This window comes from Leptonychotes weddellii, chromosome 12, assembly GCF_054177405.1.
Source record: "Leptonychotes weddellii isolate Sample4059 chromosome 12, ASM5417740v2, whole genome shotgun sequence".
Classification (NCBI taxonomy): domain Eukaryota; kingdom Metazoa; phylum Chordata; class Mammalia; order Carnivora; family Phocidae; genus Leptonychotes; species Leptonychotes weddellii.
In genome coordinates, this window is record NC_138380.1 from 64644731 (window position 1) to 64660506 (window position 15776).

The 15776-nt window shown below is 41.4% G+C and overlaps 2 protein-coding genes across 5 annotated transcripts in view; one reads left to right on the forward strand and one right to left on the reverse strand.

The window, feature by feature from the left end:
• Nucleotides 1–13688, forward strand: part of CDK6 (cyclin dependent kinase 6) — a 239780-nt gene extending 226092 nt beyond the window's left edge. For all 4 annotated transcript variants that reach the window (XM_081800539.1, XM_081800540.1, XM_081800541.1 and 1 more), the window contains exon 8: nt 3355–13688. In XM_081800539.1, coding sequence (XP_081656665.1) covers nt 3355–3501 — 147 coding nt within the window. In that variant the 3' untranslated portion in view covers nt 3502–13688. The remainder of the gene's footprint in view (nt 1–3354) is intronic.
• A 1486-nt stretch (nt 13689–15174) lies between these two features.
• Nucleotides 15175–15776, reverse strand: part of LOC145716569 (actin-related protein 2/3 complex subunit 3-like) — a 3214-nt gene continuing 2612 nt past the window's right edge. The window contains exon 2 of the mRNA XM_081800550.1: nt 15175–15686. Within this exon, the coding sequence (XP_081656676.1) occupies nt 15421–15686 (266 nt within the window). The 3' untranslated portion in view covers nt 15175–15420. The remainder of the gene's footprint in view (nt 15687–15776) is intronic.

Consider the following 15776-nt stretch of genomic DNA (forward strand, 5'->3'; position numbering starts at 1 on the left):
GCCCTGGGGGAAGACTATTTTTAACATCCAAAGCCTACCCATCTTTACACGTTTTGTCCCCTTCGTCGTGGTTAACTTGAGAGGCTGAGTACTTATTCCAAGTATCATGCTCTTGCTGAAAAAAGCTTTAGAGTTTCTGCTGTTTTCAGAGCCTTAAGGCACATATTGGGGGAGGGGGGTATTCCTTGGATTAGTCTACTTTTGCCGCATAACACACAACCCAGAAATCTCCCTAGAATGCAGCAGTAAGCATTTGTTTCTTGCTTGTGGGTCTGCAGATTGGCAGAGACAGCTGTGCTGCAGCCTGTGGGTCAAGGACAAGTGTTCTCCATGTGCTTCATTCCAGGACCCAGAGCAGGAGGGGCTTTGGCTCCCTGGGGCAGGTTTTTCTCATAATAGAAGGTGGGTGCTCCCAGAAGGGCAAGCAGAAACACATGATGGCCCCAATGGCCTAGGCTTGGGAGAGGCACCCTGCTGCTTCTGTCCACATTCCTTTGGCCAAAGTAAGTTACATGGCCAAGGCCAACTCCAGTAGAGGAAAGAATACTCCCATGAAGGGAGGAGTGGGAAGGAGGAGGATACGTGCTGGAAAATGATCCAGTCCGTCATAGTATTCAACTCTTGACTAAATAACAGTTCCAGAAGTCCATTTTATCAGTCAGTTATTTGGCAAGTAAATTAGATTTTCTTGGAGAAACAATATTCTTACACAAGATTTTGAATTAATTCTCAAGTCATCCCATTGCCCTGTTGAAGTAGAGCAGTGATAGAACTTAGCCACCATGTCTCACAATGTTTCTGTAGCACATAAAGTATTAAGACTTCCATCTTGGGGCGCCTGGGTGCTCAGTCGTTAAGCGTCTGCCTTGGGCTCAAGTCATGATCCCAGGGTCCTGGGATCGAGCCCGGCATCGGGCTCCCTGCTCGGCAGGGATTCTGCTTCTCCCTCCCCTTTTGTCCCTCCCCCGCTGGTGTGCTCTCTCTCTCCCTCTCTCTCTCTCTCTCTGTCTCAAATAAATAAAATCTTTAAAAAAAAAGACTTCCAACTTGAGATTCTCACACACTTCCACGTTAGGCTAAGGAGTTCTCCTTCTCTCCACCCTCTTCCCAGCTCTAAGCCATCAGGATAGCTGTGAGGATGGGCTTCCTCCCACACAGTCCTCTAGGGACATGTCTCTCTATCTTGAACATATTCCCACAGCTTTTTTTTTCTTCGTTCCTATGTCCCGGGGATTAAACCAGCTGCTTCCTTTTCTAATGTCACTACCTAATTTTCTCCTTCCTGGACTCTGGGGAAGAGAGACCTCAGGCTCAACGATTTTGCTCCTACTCTTCTGTCCTGAGGGAATTCAGCCCATGCAAAACTTCTCTTAAGATGTTTATTGGTATTAGAGACAGTAGGACCATTCTACCAACAAGCTCTCCCTCTGCTTGCCCTTTGGCTCTTTGGTTTTCAGGACACATTATGAGAAACCGGCCTCCATGGACTTGGTGGGGAGCTCAGCATAAATAAGATTTCAGGGGACCCAAAAATTTGCCTGGAATTATATATAGAATTTTCCAGGTGAGTAGTGTTCCATAGAGTGTTAGAGAGGGTCCTAATCTAGTCAGGACCTGACTGAGACTCTGAGCTCCTTGAGGGCAAAAACCCAGGTTACATGGAAGAGGTCAGCATAACCATGATAATGTACAGAGGGGACTGAAATTGATAGACATTTCGGGTGCCCAGCTCACTTCAGTGGGCGCTGCATCACACAGATGGGGAAGCTGGTGGAGCTTCTCTGCTGCTTGTGTGTCGCTGGGCAATGGGCGGGTCTTCCTCATCCTTCACTAGTGCTGGCCACCTGCTAGGCACTCTGGAGGTGTTGGTGAAAGGACAGGAGGAGGATTTGAAGAACAGGATCACCTGGGGTTGGACTGGAAATGGAACTGAGGTTAGGGAAGCGTTCTGCCTACTTGATGATGAATCCGCTAGTTTGGGAACGGAGATTGCAGTTCCAGAGGTTCACCTTCCCCGCCTTTCACCTTCTGCCTGCACTGGAGTTGTCAGCCTGGAATAGAGTTTGGTACCAGAACTGAACCTAGAGGATGGTTCAGCCCTGGGGCAGAGTCCACAGCTGGCTGGTGATCTGCATAAGCTGGGCCTAGGTGTTAGCCCTTACTTGCCCCTTCCTTAATAAGGAAAACTTATTTCCTGGTTTAAAATGTGTTTCCTTTCTTGTTCCTTTTGTTGTTGTTTTGGTTTGGTCTTGATTTTAGAAATATGTCAGAAACTGTTACTATCATTTAGTAATGAGCCTTTTACCCCTGAACAAGGTAACCCCCTTCCATTCCTGACTCATCAGTAAGTAAACCTTGGGGTAGGGTAAAAAGTTCGGGTGATGTCGCTGACGATAGGACTACGTTGGCTGGCATTAGAAAAATCACTATCTAAATAAAGTTGTATACATACTACAGTAATAATAGTATCTTTTAAAGGATGTGGGGTGGGTTGAAGAGAAGGCCTGGGGAGGTAACAGTCCACAGGCAACCCAAAAGCTGTTGCGTTTTCCTGAAGGGCAGTTTATACATTGAGCCCATATATAAGATGGCTATGTCTACATTTTGTTTAGTTCCCTTTTTTTAAAGATTTACTTTTTTTTTTTTTTTTAAGATTTTATTTATTTATTTGACACAGAGAGAGACATAGCGAGAGAGGGAACACAAGCAGGGGGAATGGGAGAGGGAGAAGCAGGCCTCCTGTGGAGCAGGGAGCCCGATGCAGGGCTCGATCCCAGGACCCCAGGATCACGACCTGAGCCAAAGGCAGACGCCCAACGACTGAGCCACCCAGGCGCCCCTATTTTTTTGTTTTTTTAAAGATTTTATTTATTTATCTGAGAGAGCGCAAAAGCAAGAGAGATCAGAGAGGGAGAGGGAGAAGCAGACTTGCCAGTGAGCGGAGAGCCCGATGCAGGGCTCGATCCCAGGACCCTGACATCATGACCTGAGCCAAAGGGAGATGCTTAACTGACCGAGCCACCCAGACGCCCCTTACTTACTTATTTGAGAAAGAGAGAGAGCATGAGCAGGAGGAGGGAGAGAGAGAATCTCAAACAGACTCCCCGCTGAGCATGGAGCCCCACGCAGGGCTCCATCCCATCACCGTGAGATCATGACCTAAGCTGAAACCAAGAGGTGGCTGCTCAACCGCCTGAGCCACCCAGGCTCCCCGTAGTGCCCCTTGAAGTGGATATTCATTCTCTTTCTAGACACACTTAATTGATGGTGGTGAATAAATGTGTAACTGTGTAAGCAGATTATTTTAAATGGACATGTTTTACGTCAATCAATGATTTTTTTTCTTCATCACAGAAGTGCTTAACATTTAATCCAGCCAAAAGGATATCCGCCTACAGTGCCCTGTCTCACCCATACTTCCATGACCTGGAGAGGTGCAAGGAGAACCTGGATGCCCATCTGCCTCCCAGCCAGAACAGCTCAGAGATGAATACAGCCTGAGGTGCCGGCCACTGCCTCGAGCTGATCACCCGGAGAACACCCTTGGGGGCTGATGGCCCCCCCACACCCTGAGTAAGCCCTGGCAGAGGTGCTGAGGATCACTGGCTGGGGATCTTCTAGTTGCCGTCTTCTGGACGGGCTCTGCTTCTCCATGGAAACCACCTCGTGTACTGTTCTGAAATCAATGCAAGAATGTTTGCAGCTTTATGTTCGTTCGTTCGTTTGTCTGTTTGTTTGTTTGTTTCAAGAACCTGGAAAGATTCCAGAAGAAGAGAAGCTGCTGACCAATTGTGCTGCCGTTTCATTTTTCTAACCTTGAATGCTGCCAGTGTGAAGTGAGCAATCCAGGCACAGCTGAGTTATGATGTAATCTCCCTGCAGCTGCCCAAGCCTGATTCGGTACTTTGGAGTGAGAATGTGAGTGTGTGTGTGTGTGTGTGTGTGTGTGTGTGAGATTCTTGTTCTCTTAAAGTGTTACTTTCTGTAAACAACAAGAATAATTGAATTTTAAAGACTCAAAGTGACCTATAAATAACAGGTGTCTGTTGACTAAAGGTGATTTACCAGAATGGGCTTCTCAAATTAGAAAGTTAAGCCTATGTCCTCAGAATTTCATGGCCAAAAGCAGTAAATTTGCTAGCAGTAAAAGGTTCACTATCTAGATGACGTTTTATACACACAACAAAAGGGAAAAAATGCTAGTATCTTTTAAGAGACCTGTTTTTTAAAGCATACATTCTATTTACTCTTCAAAAAGCTGAATTTACTCAATAGAAGTCCATTTTAACCTGTATTATATGCTTTATTGTTTCTTTTGAAAAATACCCTATAAGCTTTTTCTTACTTGCTATAGATTTAGGGAGTGTACCTCAAATAGGTAAAATTGTCAAAAAAAAATTAGAGAAGGCCTTTATTTCCTGATTTGAAATCTATTTCCTTTTGGGGTTTTGTTGTTACTTTGTTTTGTTTTTGATTTTAGGAATTTGTCAGAAACTGTTTCCTGTTTTAGTGTGGAGAGTAGTTCTCTCTGACAAGAGACAGGAATACCATTTAAGTTTTCCCTATTACACTGTACTTTTTCTACCATGCACTGCCTTGTTTGCAAAGTATCCATCTTATCTATCCCCCAGGGCCTCTAATATATATTACTGCCTTTACATAACTAATAACAGATTGCTTAAGCTTTTCCCATGCACCTCCTGCTTGCTTGCTTTCAATGAACCTTTTGTAAATAGTTAAGATTCAGATTGTGGTTTATGGCTCCGATTTCGCTATCCTAACAGGGTCACCCCCCCGCCCCCCGTATGTTCTTGCTCTGATGCAATCTTCCTACCTGGCATTCATTGTTGTTACCTAGGCAGTGAATAGAGGACTGGTTCTTCTCTATCACCAGCACATAGATTGCTTTAAACTGTTACTTAGTGTTCTGCGATTTTTTTTAGAATATATTGTCAGTGTAGAATCAGAGGGGAATGTCTTTAACTATTTTTTAGAAATATATATTTACTGTATAAAATGATCTTTTCTCCATCCTCCAGGCTGTGCTTGTTTCTAGTGCCTTGTGCATACTCCTCTCTCTGCAGAGCCAGCCTGCCCTGGGCATTGTGAACAGCTTTATTTTTTTTCTCTTGCCGTTTTCTCTACTGTTCCTTATATTCCAATGTCCTCTCTGCCTTCTATGTGGTTAGTGCTGAAAGACACAGTGATTAAGTATCTTTCTGGAAGTTTAGCTATCTTTGCTTTCTGACTCATGTTTTGAGTGCATGCAACAGTTAGACCGCGTTTAGAGTTAGGGTTTTCAAAGAATGAACATTGCTTCCCTCAGTAGAAAATGTTCCAGATGATGTTTATATATTGTCAGGCCTTCCTGAATTCTTCACAGCTCAATATTTCTTATACTACCATCTTGAACAAGAGTAAAATTAGGAGACTTTTCTCCTTGAAAGTTTTTTGGGGTGGGAATTACTCTTTTTTAATACATAATGTTGTTTAACATTTTTCTAACTCGGTAACTTGAAGAGCAGGATACGAATGAGAAGATGGGCCATAAGAATGTTCTACGCTTTCTTCATTGTTGACAGCATTGATTATGTTTCGTCATCACTGTAAATGCTTGAGATATAATGAATCCAGAGAATTCGGGGCGATGTCTCCCCTGGAACAGTGAGTTCTGCCTTTCCTTTGATCAGGGGTCAAAATACAAAGACGTTTTTGCTGGGGCCTAGAAATTGAATTTTAAAACTTACTGCCCTGATTCGTCATGTGCTTTTTGGTTAGAGTGGACATAACTTGAGTTTCTGCTTTTTTAAGTTTTTCACAAGTTCTCCCAAGAAAAATGCAGCTGTTCTAAACTGGAATTTTTCAGCATTCTTGAGAATTTTAAACAAGTAGAGAGCTTCACTTTATTTCTAGCATATACTTTTGGGTCATTTCTCGGTAGTGTTTATGAAGAAAACTTAAAGCACAAACATTTCCGCATTGGATACTTGGCAGATTATCCTTGGAGAGGCAGAAGGAGGGGGCACCTCGGCCTCTCTGAACTTGAGTCTGACCCCAGCGCGCCCATCTGTAGTTCTTGTAGTTGAGTGGTTACCCTCTTGTTTTATGGCTTTTATATCCGGGCTCACCAGTTCTGAAATCCAGATCCCACACCAGCATCCTTGCCACTGGGGCACTGGGAAGCATATAGCAGCATAGCAATTCACTGAATACAGCTTATGCTTCTGTGACAGATGGTTTCAAACGTCTTTGCCAAAAGCGAAGGCGTGGTTAGCTGCAAAGGTCATACTGCCCCCAGGGTTATACTGAAGCCGCTTATAGCAGTAAAAATCTGGGGTCAGATTGAAAATCCCATTTGAATCTCCTACCGAGGACTGGGGCTGGCGTGTGCCTGATAGTTTCTACGTGGCAGTTGTTCTGGGGGCCCAGGCAATGTGGGAACTGTTGTGCAGGCTGGAGTGGTAACAATCCCAGACACCTGTCCATTTCAGCATCATAAGCTATCATGGGGCAAAGGTAATAAGGCCCTAATGTTATAACCTTAAAAACACAATTTCCAAGAGCTTTTAAGAACCCAGTGCCTTGGCGCCTCCCACTTTGTCTCTCCTTTAAAGTGGATAGGAACCCAAGAAGCAAAGAACCTGTTTTGGACAAGAGCTCCAAGCCTTTTCATCCCTCTGTATTCTCATGATTTTCTCTCAGGACTCATACAGTAGGAATGGCACACTCTTCATTTAGCCCAAGGTGTCTTACTAAAAATAGTTCAAAATATTTACCTAAGACTAGAATCTCAGCCTTTACTTGTAAGTAAAAATGAAAATTTCAGAATGCGCGGGCTATCTTAAAGAAGATTTGTACCCCTTACTAAAGATTTTATCGTTTGACTCCAGAATGTGGTACTATTCCATCTTGATGAAAAAAAGCCTAAATAGTACCAAGTATTTTGAACCTTAAATTATGTATTGCAATTGAGCTTTAGCTACAGCTGCTTCTCTTAAAAGCGGTGCCTATTAAAGTCGGTAATGGCAATCCTCATTCCTTTATAGAAATTAAAATCATGTAAGCTTCTAATTTAAACATATTAAAATTCTTCTCTTCAAAGAATTGCTTCTTTTAAATGACAACTGGACAATTTTTATGATAAGCACACAAGAGAATGTCTCACATTTTCCAAAAGCAGTCTTTTGTTGCATCGTTGGGTCTAGGAAAGAGTAATATTAAAAGTTAATAAGCCACTGTAATTACTTAATTGTGTTAGTACAGAAACTATAGAATATTTACCTTGGAAAGAAAATGTTGAGACATTATAAATTCTTAGGTATTGATAGAATTCAGGAGAGAATGCATGTTTTACATTGTGACACATAAAAGCACTGTCTCTATTTTGTAAAAATAAGGATGTGATGTGATTTCTAAATCTTTTAAAGTCCTAAAACAGTGGACAATGGATAGAGGAAATTCAGGAGAAAACGAAGGTATTCAAAGAAGGATAGTTTCAAAGTTAGATATATTCTGAAGGATGGATGTTAACAAATATATTGTAAGAATTTATATTAAAGTCACCTGGCAACTATGAAGTTGATACGTTCAAAAACATGTTTTTATGGAAAAGCTGTTCCAAGCAGTTGCCATTTCAGATGTCGGCCTTCACAAACTCAATCATCCGTACTCCTTATTTCATGGGAGGAAGCAGCAACGTGAAGCTACCGTCTTTACACAAGTCTAAGAATGGTCACTGTAAAAGTATATATATATATATATATATATATATATTAAATTTTAAAACGGCACAGATTTCCTGTGCCACCAGGATTTTTTGAAAAATTGTGAAGCCCAAATCATGTGCATCCAGTACATTCAGATGTATGATTAGAAACATAGCTACGTGCTCCTTCCCCACCGTGGGAAAGCTTGAGGCTACCAAAAGCCTGTCAGGCAATGTGAGCCCCCAGATCATTTGTTTTCCTCAAAAGCACAAGAAAATAGCATTTTCATTTCTTACCAGTGCAGTTTGCAACGTAGTTGTATTACATACCTATATCTCAAGCATTTCTAACTTGTACTTTTTCAGAAAATAAACCAGAATATTCCTTTGGCCTTTTCTATCTTCTGATGTTTATATACAACAGGAAGGTAAAAGAGAAGGGGTCTGATTTTTAACTGTGTGGGTTTTTTTCTTCAATTAACTGTTTGTTTGTTTGTTTGTTTTAATGAAGTATGAATCAGCTTTTCAAAATGTTTTCTATTTCTTAGCATTCCCAGGGAGTTTAGATAAATGCATGAACTTCCATCGACCTATATATGTTTCCCTGATACTGGTGCTCTGGCCTTCAAGAAGAAAACAGGAGCCTCTTGAAAATTAATACAGGCTTTTTTTCAAGCATCTACTTAAATATTAATACAGCAGGTTGAAGGTTATATGGTAGGGAAGGGAAATGATTTTTCTTGCAGATGTCGGTTTTAAATTTCACACTGTCCTCGAAGACATGGGCTTTCTTGTTTTATTCCAGTGTATTCCACAAGGTGGCGCTCTCAGAGGGGAGAAAAAAGTCTGAGCAATGCTAAAGAGGTACTTCTCAAGACTTCATTCTAACTTTATTTTTCTGCACATATTTTACTCTTGCTTAGCACTTGTTTGTTGGGATGATTAAGAGTCTTCCTAACACTCTGTAACCTGGGTATTTTAGTTGTTCTCTGAATAATTGTCTGCGAGTAAGTTGTTCTTGAGAATGGATAGCACACTCATTTTGATCATTTAAGTGCATAAAGAGAGCCAAGACATATGTTTCAAGAAGCCTTTTTTTTTTTTTTTTTTTTTTTGAGGTACCTAATTACCTCACTGTCCTAGGTGCAGAAGTTACAAAGATGGACAGGCTTACTAGTTAAAAGGCAGCACTCATCTGTGACCAGGGTAGTTTTGTTAGGAGTATAAAACCTCCAGTGGCCTCAGCCAAAATACCTATACCCCTGTCTGCTGTTTTCACATTTCCTACCATGATGGTCTTTAGACATTGACTAAAATCTTAAATCCTCATTTAAAAATCAGATGAGTAAAATAAGTAACATTGGTATTTAAGTAGGCAAAACTGGTTGTTTTGTTGTTTTTTTCCTGAAGAAATGCCATGCTGAAACAGAGCCCTTAAATACCAAAAGACCTGGTCATGTTTTACATCTGTGTAATCACAAGTGTAAATTCACAAGAAATGCTAATTTTTAAAAATCCTGTCCAAGCATGTGAGCATGATAACTTAGGAGTATATTTACATAAATCTTTCATTTCTCCACTTGGGAAGTTCTTTGACTCTCTCTCTCTCTATATATATAGATCCATACACTCCTACATTTTAATTCACAGGTCTGCTCAGAGACTGATCATCCCCCAGATGGTTTTAGTTAATTTTAGAAGTCCTTTTCCTCAGTAAGTGTTACAGAAATTTAGGAGGAAGACAATGATAGTACTTTTCAGAGTTTCCTTAACACGGCGTAACAGAAGGCCGTTCATTCCTTCGGAGTGGCAGAAACTCGATAGTGCCTGCTTAACTTCCCTGCAGAGTAGCCGACAGGCAAGTCTCACGAATTCATTCTGAATCAAAATACCGTACACACTAGGGGCTGGCCAAAGCTCTCTGGGGACTCGTCGGCCTCATCCCTCTGCTTAAAACCCCACCGAAGTTGATTCTAATTTAAGCCCCTAAATGGAAGGCCGATTCAGACCTCGAGTTTGTTATCAGTTGGGCCAGTCTGAACTCTAGTTGCTCGTGGCCAACACTTGACGCCCACCTGAAAACCTTCTGGGTGCGCCGGCCCTTTGGCGGTTGAGTGGCAGGGGGCGGAGCTGGCTGAGACCCGCCCGCCGCTCACCTGGTGGTGCCTGAAACGTAGTACAGACCCGGCGGGATGCTGTCCGAGGTCCATGTGCCCTGCTGCTGTCTCAGAGGCATCTGTTCTGCAATCTTAGGAAGTGACATGTCCCTAGAGGCAAAACGGGTGTCTTCTGTGCATAAATAAGTACAACACAGTTCTTTGAAAGTTCGGGTATAAAGAGATGCTGCTCTGTGTGAAGCGTCTACCAGGCATCTCTCAAGCTCTAAGCTCAGCTTTTTTTTTTTTTTTTTAAGAGAAGATGTATAATTACAGGAAAGATTGTTTATTTTTTTATTTTCTATCATTCTACATATATGATGGCAAAAGATATGCGTGGAAAAGTTTTGTTTTGAAAATTTATTTTCTGCCTAGGCGAAAGCTCCTAACTTTCTAGTTTCTACTTTCTTCTTTCTCTTTTTTCTTTGTCAAATAGTTAAAGGTATGTAAGCCAATTATCTCACATAGTAGGGGATTTTCCTGTTTAGAGGACCTTTGTGTGAATTGTTTCATCAAGCAAATAATCAACTCCTTCTCTACTTTAGGAGTTTGGATTGTCAAATGTAGGTTTCCTTAATAAAGGGGGCACATAACTACATATTGCAATAAAGAACTATGACTGTAGCACTAAAGGGCAAGCATAGAGCCACACAGTTACTTAATTTCTAACGCTCTGTAGTTTCTGGCCGGATTCCGTTGACATGCGTAGGTTACAGTCCTGAAGTTACCCACTGAACCCTTACCTTAAAAGTTTCTAATCTTAAGTTTTTTGAAATGCAATAATATGTATTAGCTAGCAATACTTCTGTGATCACCAGCAACTCCTACTTTAACCTTGAAGTCTCCGAATAATGAAAGTAGATCCCAGCAGTAACACATTTCTTGAACCGCCCCCCCTCAAGTACATTATATAGCTTCTCATTTTGGTCCTGTGTTTGCAACAACGGTGACTATTACAGTTCTTAGCTTATTTTGTATTCATGTGTTTTACTATGACCAGTAGTAAATATATTAGTTAGTACATGGGATGAATAGCAGCAACTACCCCTAGAATCAGCACTTAACAAGGTGGGGAATTTCTATGTCAAGTTGTTCTACACTTGCATAAATTATTTCTATTATTATTCATGTATGTTATTTATTTCTGAATCACACTAGTCCTGTGAAAGTACAACTGAAAGGAGATGGCATTAGGATTTGCATTTAATGTTCATTATCATGGTCTCGATGGAGCAAAGTAAATTAAAATTAGACTAAGCCCCCAAATAAGCTGCATGCATTTTAACATGATGAGTAGAATTTAAGTCTGTAGGTGTAGTATTTTTGTGTCTAGATGTTTTATCATTATGTAAAGGAATTAAAGCAAAGGACTTTGTAGTTCTTTTGTCAAATATGCATATAGTATAGCGTGAAAATACAGCAAAAAAATTAAAACCAGATAGAAAGCATCAGATACTGCCTTAATTTAGGAACTCGGCCAGACAGCTGTCGGAGTAGATGCCCGGCAGAGACAGGTACCTGGGTGGTGCCTCCTCGTATCTGGCCTCGAGAAGAAGCTTCCTCCCTGCAATCTCGTACCCTCATAGGTGTCCTGTGCAGTAGTGGGAACAGGTAGTAACTGTTGCAAGGAGAACAGTGTGAGAGTTTTCTGTAGAAGCAAACTGTCAGCTTGTGCCTTGGGGCCTCCAGAATGTGTCAGATGGAGAAATTCAAGTTTCCGTGCTTCAAGCAACGTGTTTTTGTACAGAAGCAATTCAGTCTGGTAATAAACACAAGGACTGGATGTACAGTAGTCAACAGTGGATGGTAACAACCAACAGTCCCCAACACCTCAGAAGCTTGTTGCATTTCTGGTATTTCAGGTTTTGATCTGAAGGTTAATTGGCAAGTGTTTGGTATAGAAGAGCAGTACGTGTTAAGAAAAGCACAATATCGGTTCCTGTAGAGTGCAGATTAGAACTAGAGGGTTTTATAGGATTACCATGTCAGAGATGTGTCAATGCATGTTTTCACTGTAAAATGTATTAGTGTAGTGTTTCTGCCTTCCCATAGGGCTTAGATAAAACTTTATTCTAGGTTTTCAGCAAGGCTGTCCTACCAAGTAAGCTTTTTTTTTTTTTTTTTTTTTGGAACTTTTATAGTAGAAAATGTGTTAAACGTAGGAAAAAAAAAACCTTAATTTGGACATTTGACTTGTTGGTTTCTGTGCTTGAAATCACGGTTCTGGAGATGTAGAGATTGTGCATGCACATGTCAGATACTAATCTAGGCTGTGTGAACCAGCCCAGGATAACCAATGTCCTCCTGTCCCCTTCATCCTTCCTCCCTCCCGCCCCCATCCCAGCCTGTCTGTGTGGTGCTCTTTATCCTCTTCTGCCGCTCTTTGGGCGTCAGGGACACAATGAGAGGGAGGCTTTAGGCATCACGGGTGTGCCTGCTCAGGCTTGGCCACCACTATTACTTGACCTTTGGCTGGGCACAGAGTGTGCTCACAACACCCATCACAAATGCCCTCCAGCATGTTTGTGTGCATCGTGATTTTAAAACCAAGTCATCCTACAGAGCATTCAATTTTGGCTGTGGTGCAAGGAGAGAAACTAAACAAGACTATAAACCACATTCCAGGCTGCTGTTTTCTATCCATCTACAGGCCATAGTTTTACTGTATTTCTTCATACTTGAAACTCATTCTGCTATTTTAATATCAGGGTACAGACTTATAAGGGTGCATGTTCCTTAAAGGTGCAAAATTACTCTCATTCCGTTTGCTCATATCGCTACAGAATGCTGTTTTGGTGCTTTGGATTGAGCAGGTCAAAGAAGCAGTGTGGAAATTCACTGCCTGGAACACAGTCTTACAAGAATGTTAGCAGATGGCTTGGTAGTAGATAGTGCTTCTGCTCTTTTTTCCATACACAAGGTTGAGAGTTACCACACTGGCCTGTCAGGTTCACCTGGGTATCCTTTGTCACAGAGTACAGAAACCCTGTGCTCTCCCCAAATGTGGGTGCGGTGCAGCTCTCTGAAAGCAGAGACTTTCCTATGTGCCGGATCATTTAGCCCCCAAAGAAGAATGGCCGTGGGTGTAGACAGGAGCAGAATGGGAAGGGCTCTCTCTCGCTCTGGCGACCATCCCTCCAATACACAAAAAGCTCTCCTGGGGCAAAAAAAAAAAAAAAAGAAAAAAGAAAGAAAGAAGGAAAGCTTATCTGTAAAGTTACCCCCTTTTTAGCACCCTGAGCTAAATGATCTTGCTTCTTTACCCTTTAGGTAGATGAAAATACAGGTCAGTTTATCTAGACTCTTCTCACCTGAAGAGGAAAATAGAAAAGTAGATTGTTTGTATCATGTAAAATATATAATCCAAGGACTACCAAAACTTACATTAAATCCCCCATCACTAGCAGTCTGTTTTAAAAAGTAGCTCAAGGCAAAGATTCTTTATGATCTGGACTACCCGAGGTCAGGGACAGTCATTCTAGCATGCACCTTACTCTAGGACTTAACCTGGAGAATGACAACTGCCAGCGTTCACTCTGTGGCAATGGCAAAGGTAACCTGTCAGAAAACGCAGAGGGTTGCAGATCACAAATCCTTTGGAAACTGGATGTCTTACTGGGTGCTAGAATGCAAATTTAGGTATTTATTGTCAGATAATGGAATTCATTGTTTTTTAAGAATTCGTGTTGAAGCGTCACTGTCCAGTTCATTGTTTTCACATATGCACAAGCTAAATTGAAGCAAAAAGAGAATGGTTTGTATATTTGTCATACCTTTTGTATTTCTTACAATAAAAATATTGGTAGCAAATAAAAATAATAAAAACAGCCGTCTTAGACTGCTTTCTTGGAAACAAATGACTGTCACAGCTATTTTTCTTTTTACTTAATGTAAAATGAATATAATTACGGTGAGTAAAATAACTTATAATTAAATAGCAAGTTTTAGCAGAATGCGTTTTAAACTTTTGTTGTAAGAGACTCCTTTTCAGAAAAACTAAATAGCAGCTCATTGCGCTTAAAGCCTCAGCAACAAATGTTTAGTAACCTCTTACTAGTTGATTATGCTAAACTCTGACAACCCAAAACTAAGTAAGGCACGGCAGTCCTTTCCAGAGCTTGCAGATGGGGACCATGAAAAGGTTTGTGTAACCCAACTGCTGATAACCTACAGATGAGCAAAGGAGTCACACAGTGATAGTTGAATGGACTCAAAACCGAAAATCAGTGTCTCCCAGGCGTATAAGCAGAAATACTGTGCATGTGCAAAGGCATGCAATGATGTAAGAGCAAGCTGTAAGATTGATGAGGTCACCCCTGGGGCAGTGGCTGTTAACATCTGGATCATAAGCTACAGAAAGAAATCCAGTCTCACCACATGATCTGGTGTGTGCGTGCGTGCGCACAGATGCACACAGGTATATACCAGGAACTGAGATTTCACAAAATGATGTTGAGTGCCCCACAGGTTCTCTTTCCTATTTTATTATCCTGCACCCTGAAAATACTGGTGGCAACCCACTAAACTGATTTCACAACCCCACTAATAGGCCGTGACTTAATGTTTGAAAACAGTTAGTGGTGGGGGGAGGATATGCGAAGGAGTCTGGAGGTGATGTTGGGAAGCGTTTAATATGCCTTATAAAGAAATTTGGAACAACTGAGGGGTGTCAAAGAGGAAGACCATTTCTATTAACGTGTGTTCCTCTTCGTTCAACCGCTTATATACTGATGCAGAATGATAGACGAAGCAGCTAATGAGATACACAACAAATCAGAAGTGTGATACACTCCCCTCTTCGTGTATTATACCAGGTACTTTTTTAAAGATTTATTTATTTATTTATTTTAGAGAGCACACGCAAGTGTGGCAGGGAGGGACAGAGGGAGAGAGAGAATCTCAAGCAGACTCCCCACTGAGCGCGGAGCCGGACGCAGGGCTCCATCCCCGGACCCTGAGATCATGACCTGAGCTGAAATCAAGAGTTGGCCATTTTACTGACAGCCACCCAGGTGCTCTGATACCAGGTATTTTTAAATTAGTCCTCCAGAATTCTCTGGGAGCTCTCATGAGGACTTGCCTTAATTTTGTTTAACAGGCCCTAAATTGCATCTACATTTTTTTAATTTACATGAAATATTCAGGAGGGATAATACAGAAAGGCAAGCGTATGATTTTTTACTAAGAAATTTGAAAGTTTGTAGGGGCACCTGGTTGGCTCAGTCGGAAGAGCATGTGACTCTTGATCTTGGGGTCATGAGTTCAAGCCCAACATGGGGTGTAGAGATTACTTCAATAAATAAAACCTCAAAATTTTTTTTTGTTAGAAATTTCTTTATTCTTACTTATTTTTATTAAGCACCAGCTTAATACTGCAGAAAATTTCAAATCACCCAATTTTCCCTCCCTCACCCAAATTCTTGATAAAGAGCTCTTCAAGTGAAGACATGCTCTCTTCTCTCTTCTGTATAAAACTTTATCAAATAAAGGCAAATAACTGTGTACATCTTGCTGTAAAATGCTGCCCACGGCTGTGGAAAGTATCTGCTCAGGCTCCTTTCACTGTCCAGGTCCTGAAAGACTCTTGTTCATGAACTGCCTCTTCACAAAGCAAGTCCACCACTTGCTAGGTTTATCATTCTGAGGGTCAAAAACTTTCTCAAAAAGTCTCAGTCCAGTCTCTTGTCTCAGCTGCTGTAAGTAGGCCCTCATCATTTCATCTTCCTGTTTGTTTGCAGGTTTGGCATAAATTGCATTAAGTGGAAAACCAGGCTCTCCAGGAATGGGAAAATTAGTGATTCCCAGCGTATACATTTCTTTTTCACCTTGGCTTTTGGAATTGCACTTCTGGAGTTTCTTTAGACACTCAGAAATGTAGAGAGTTATATATATCAAGGTTCTATCAGCTTCATTCT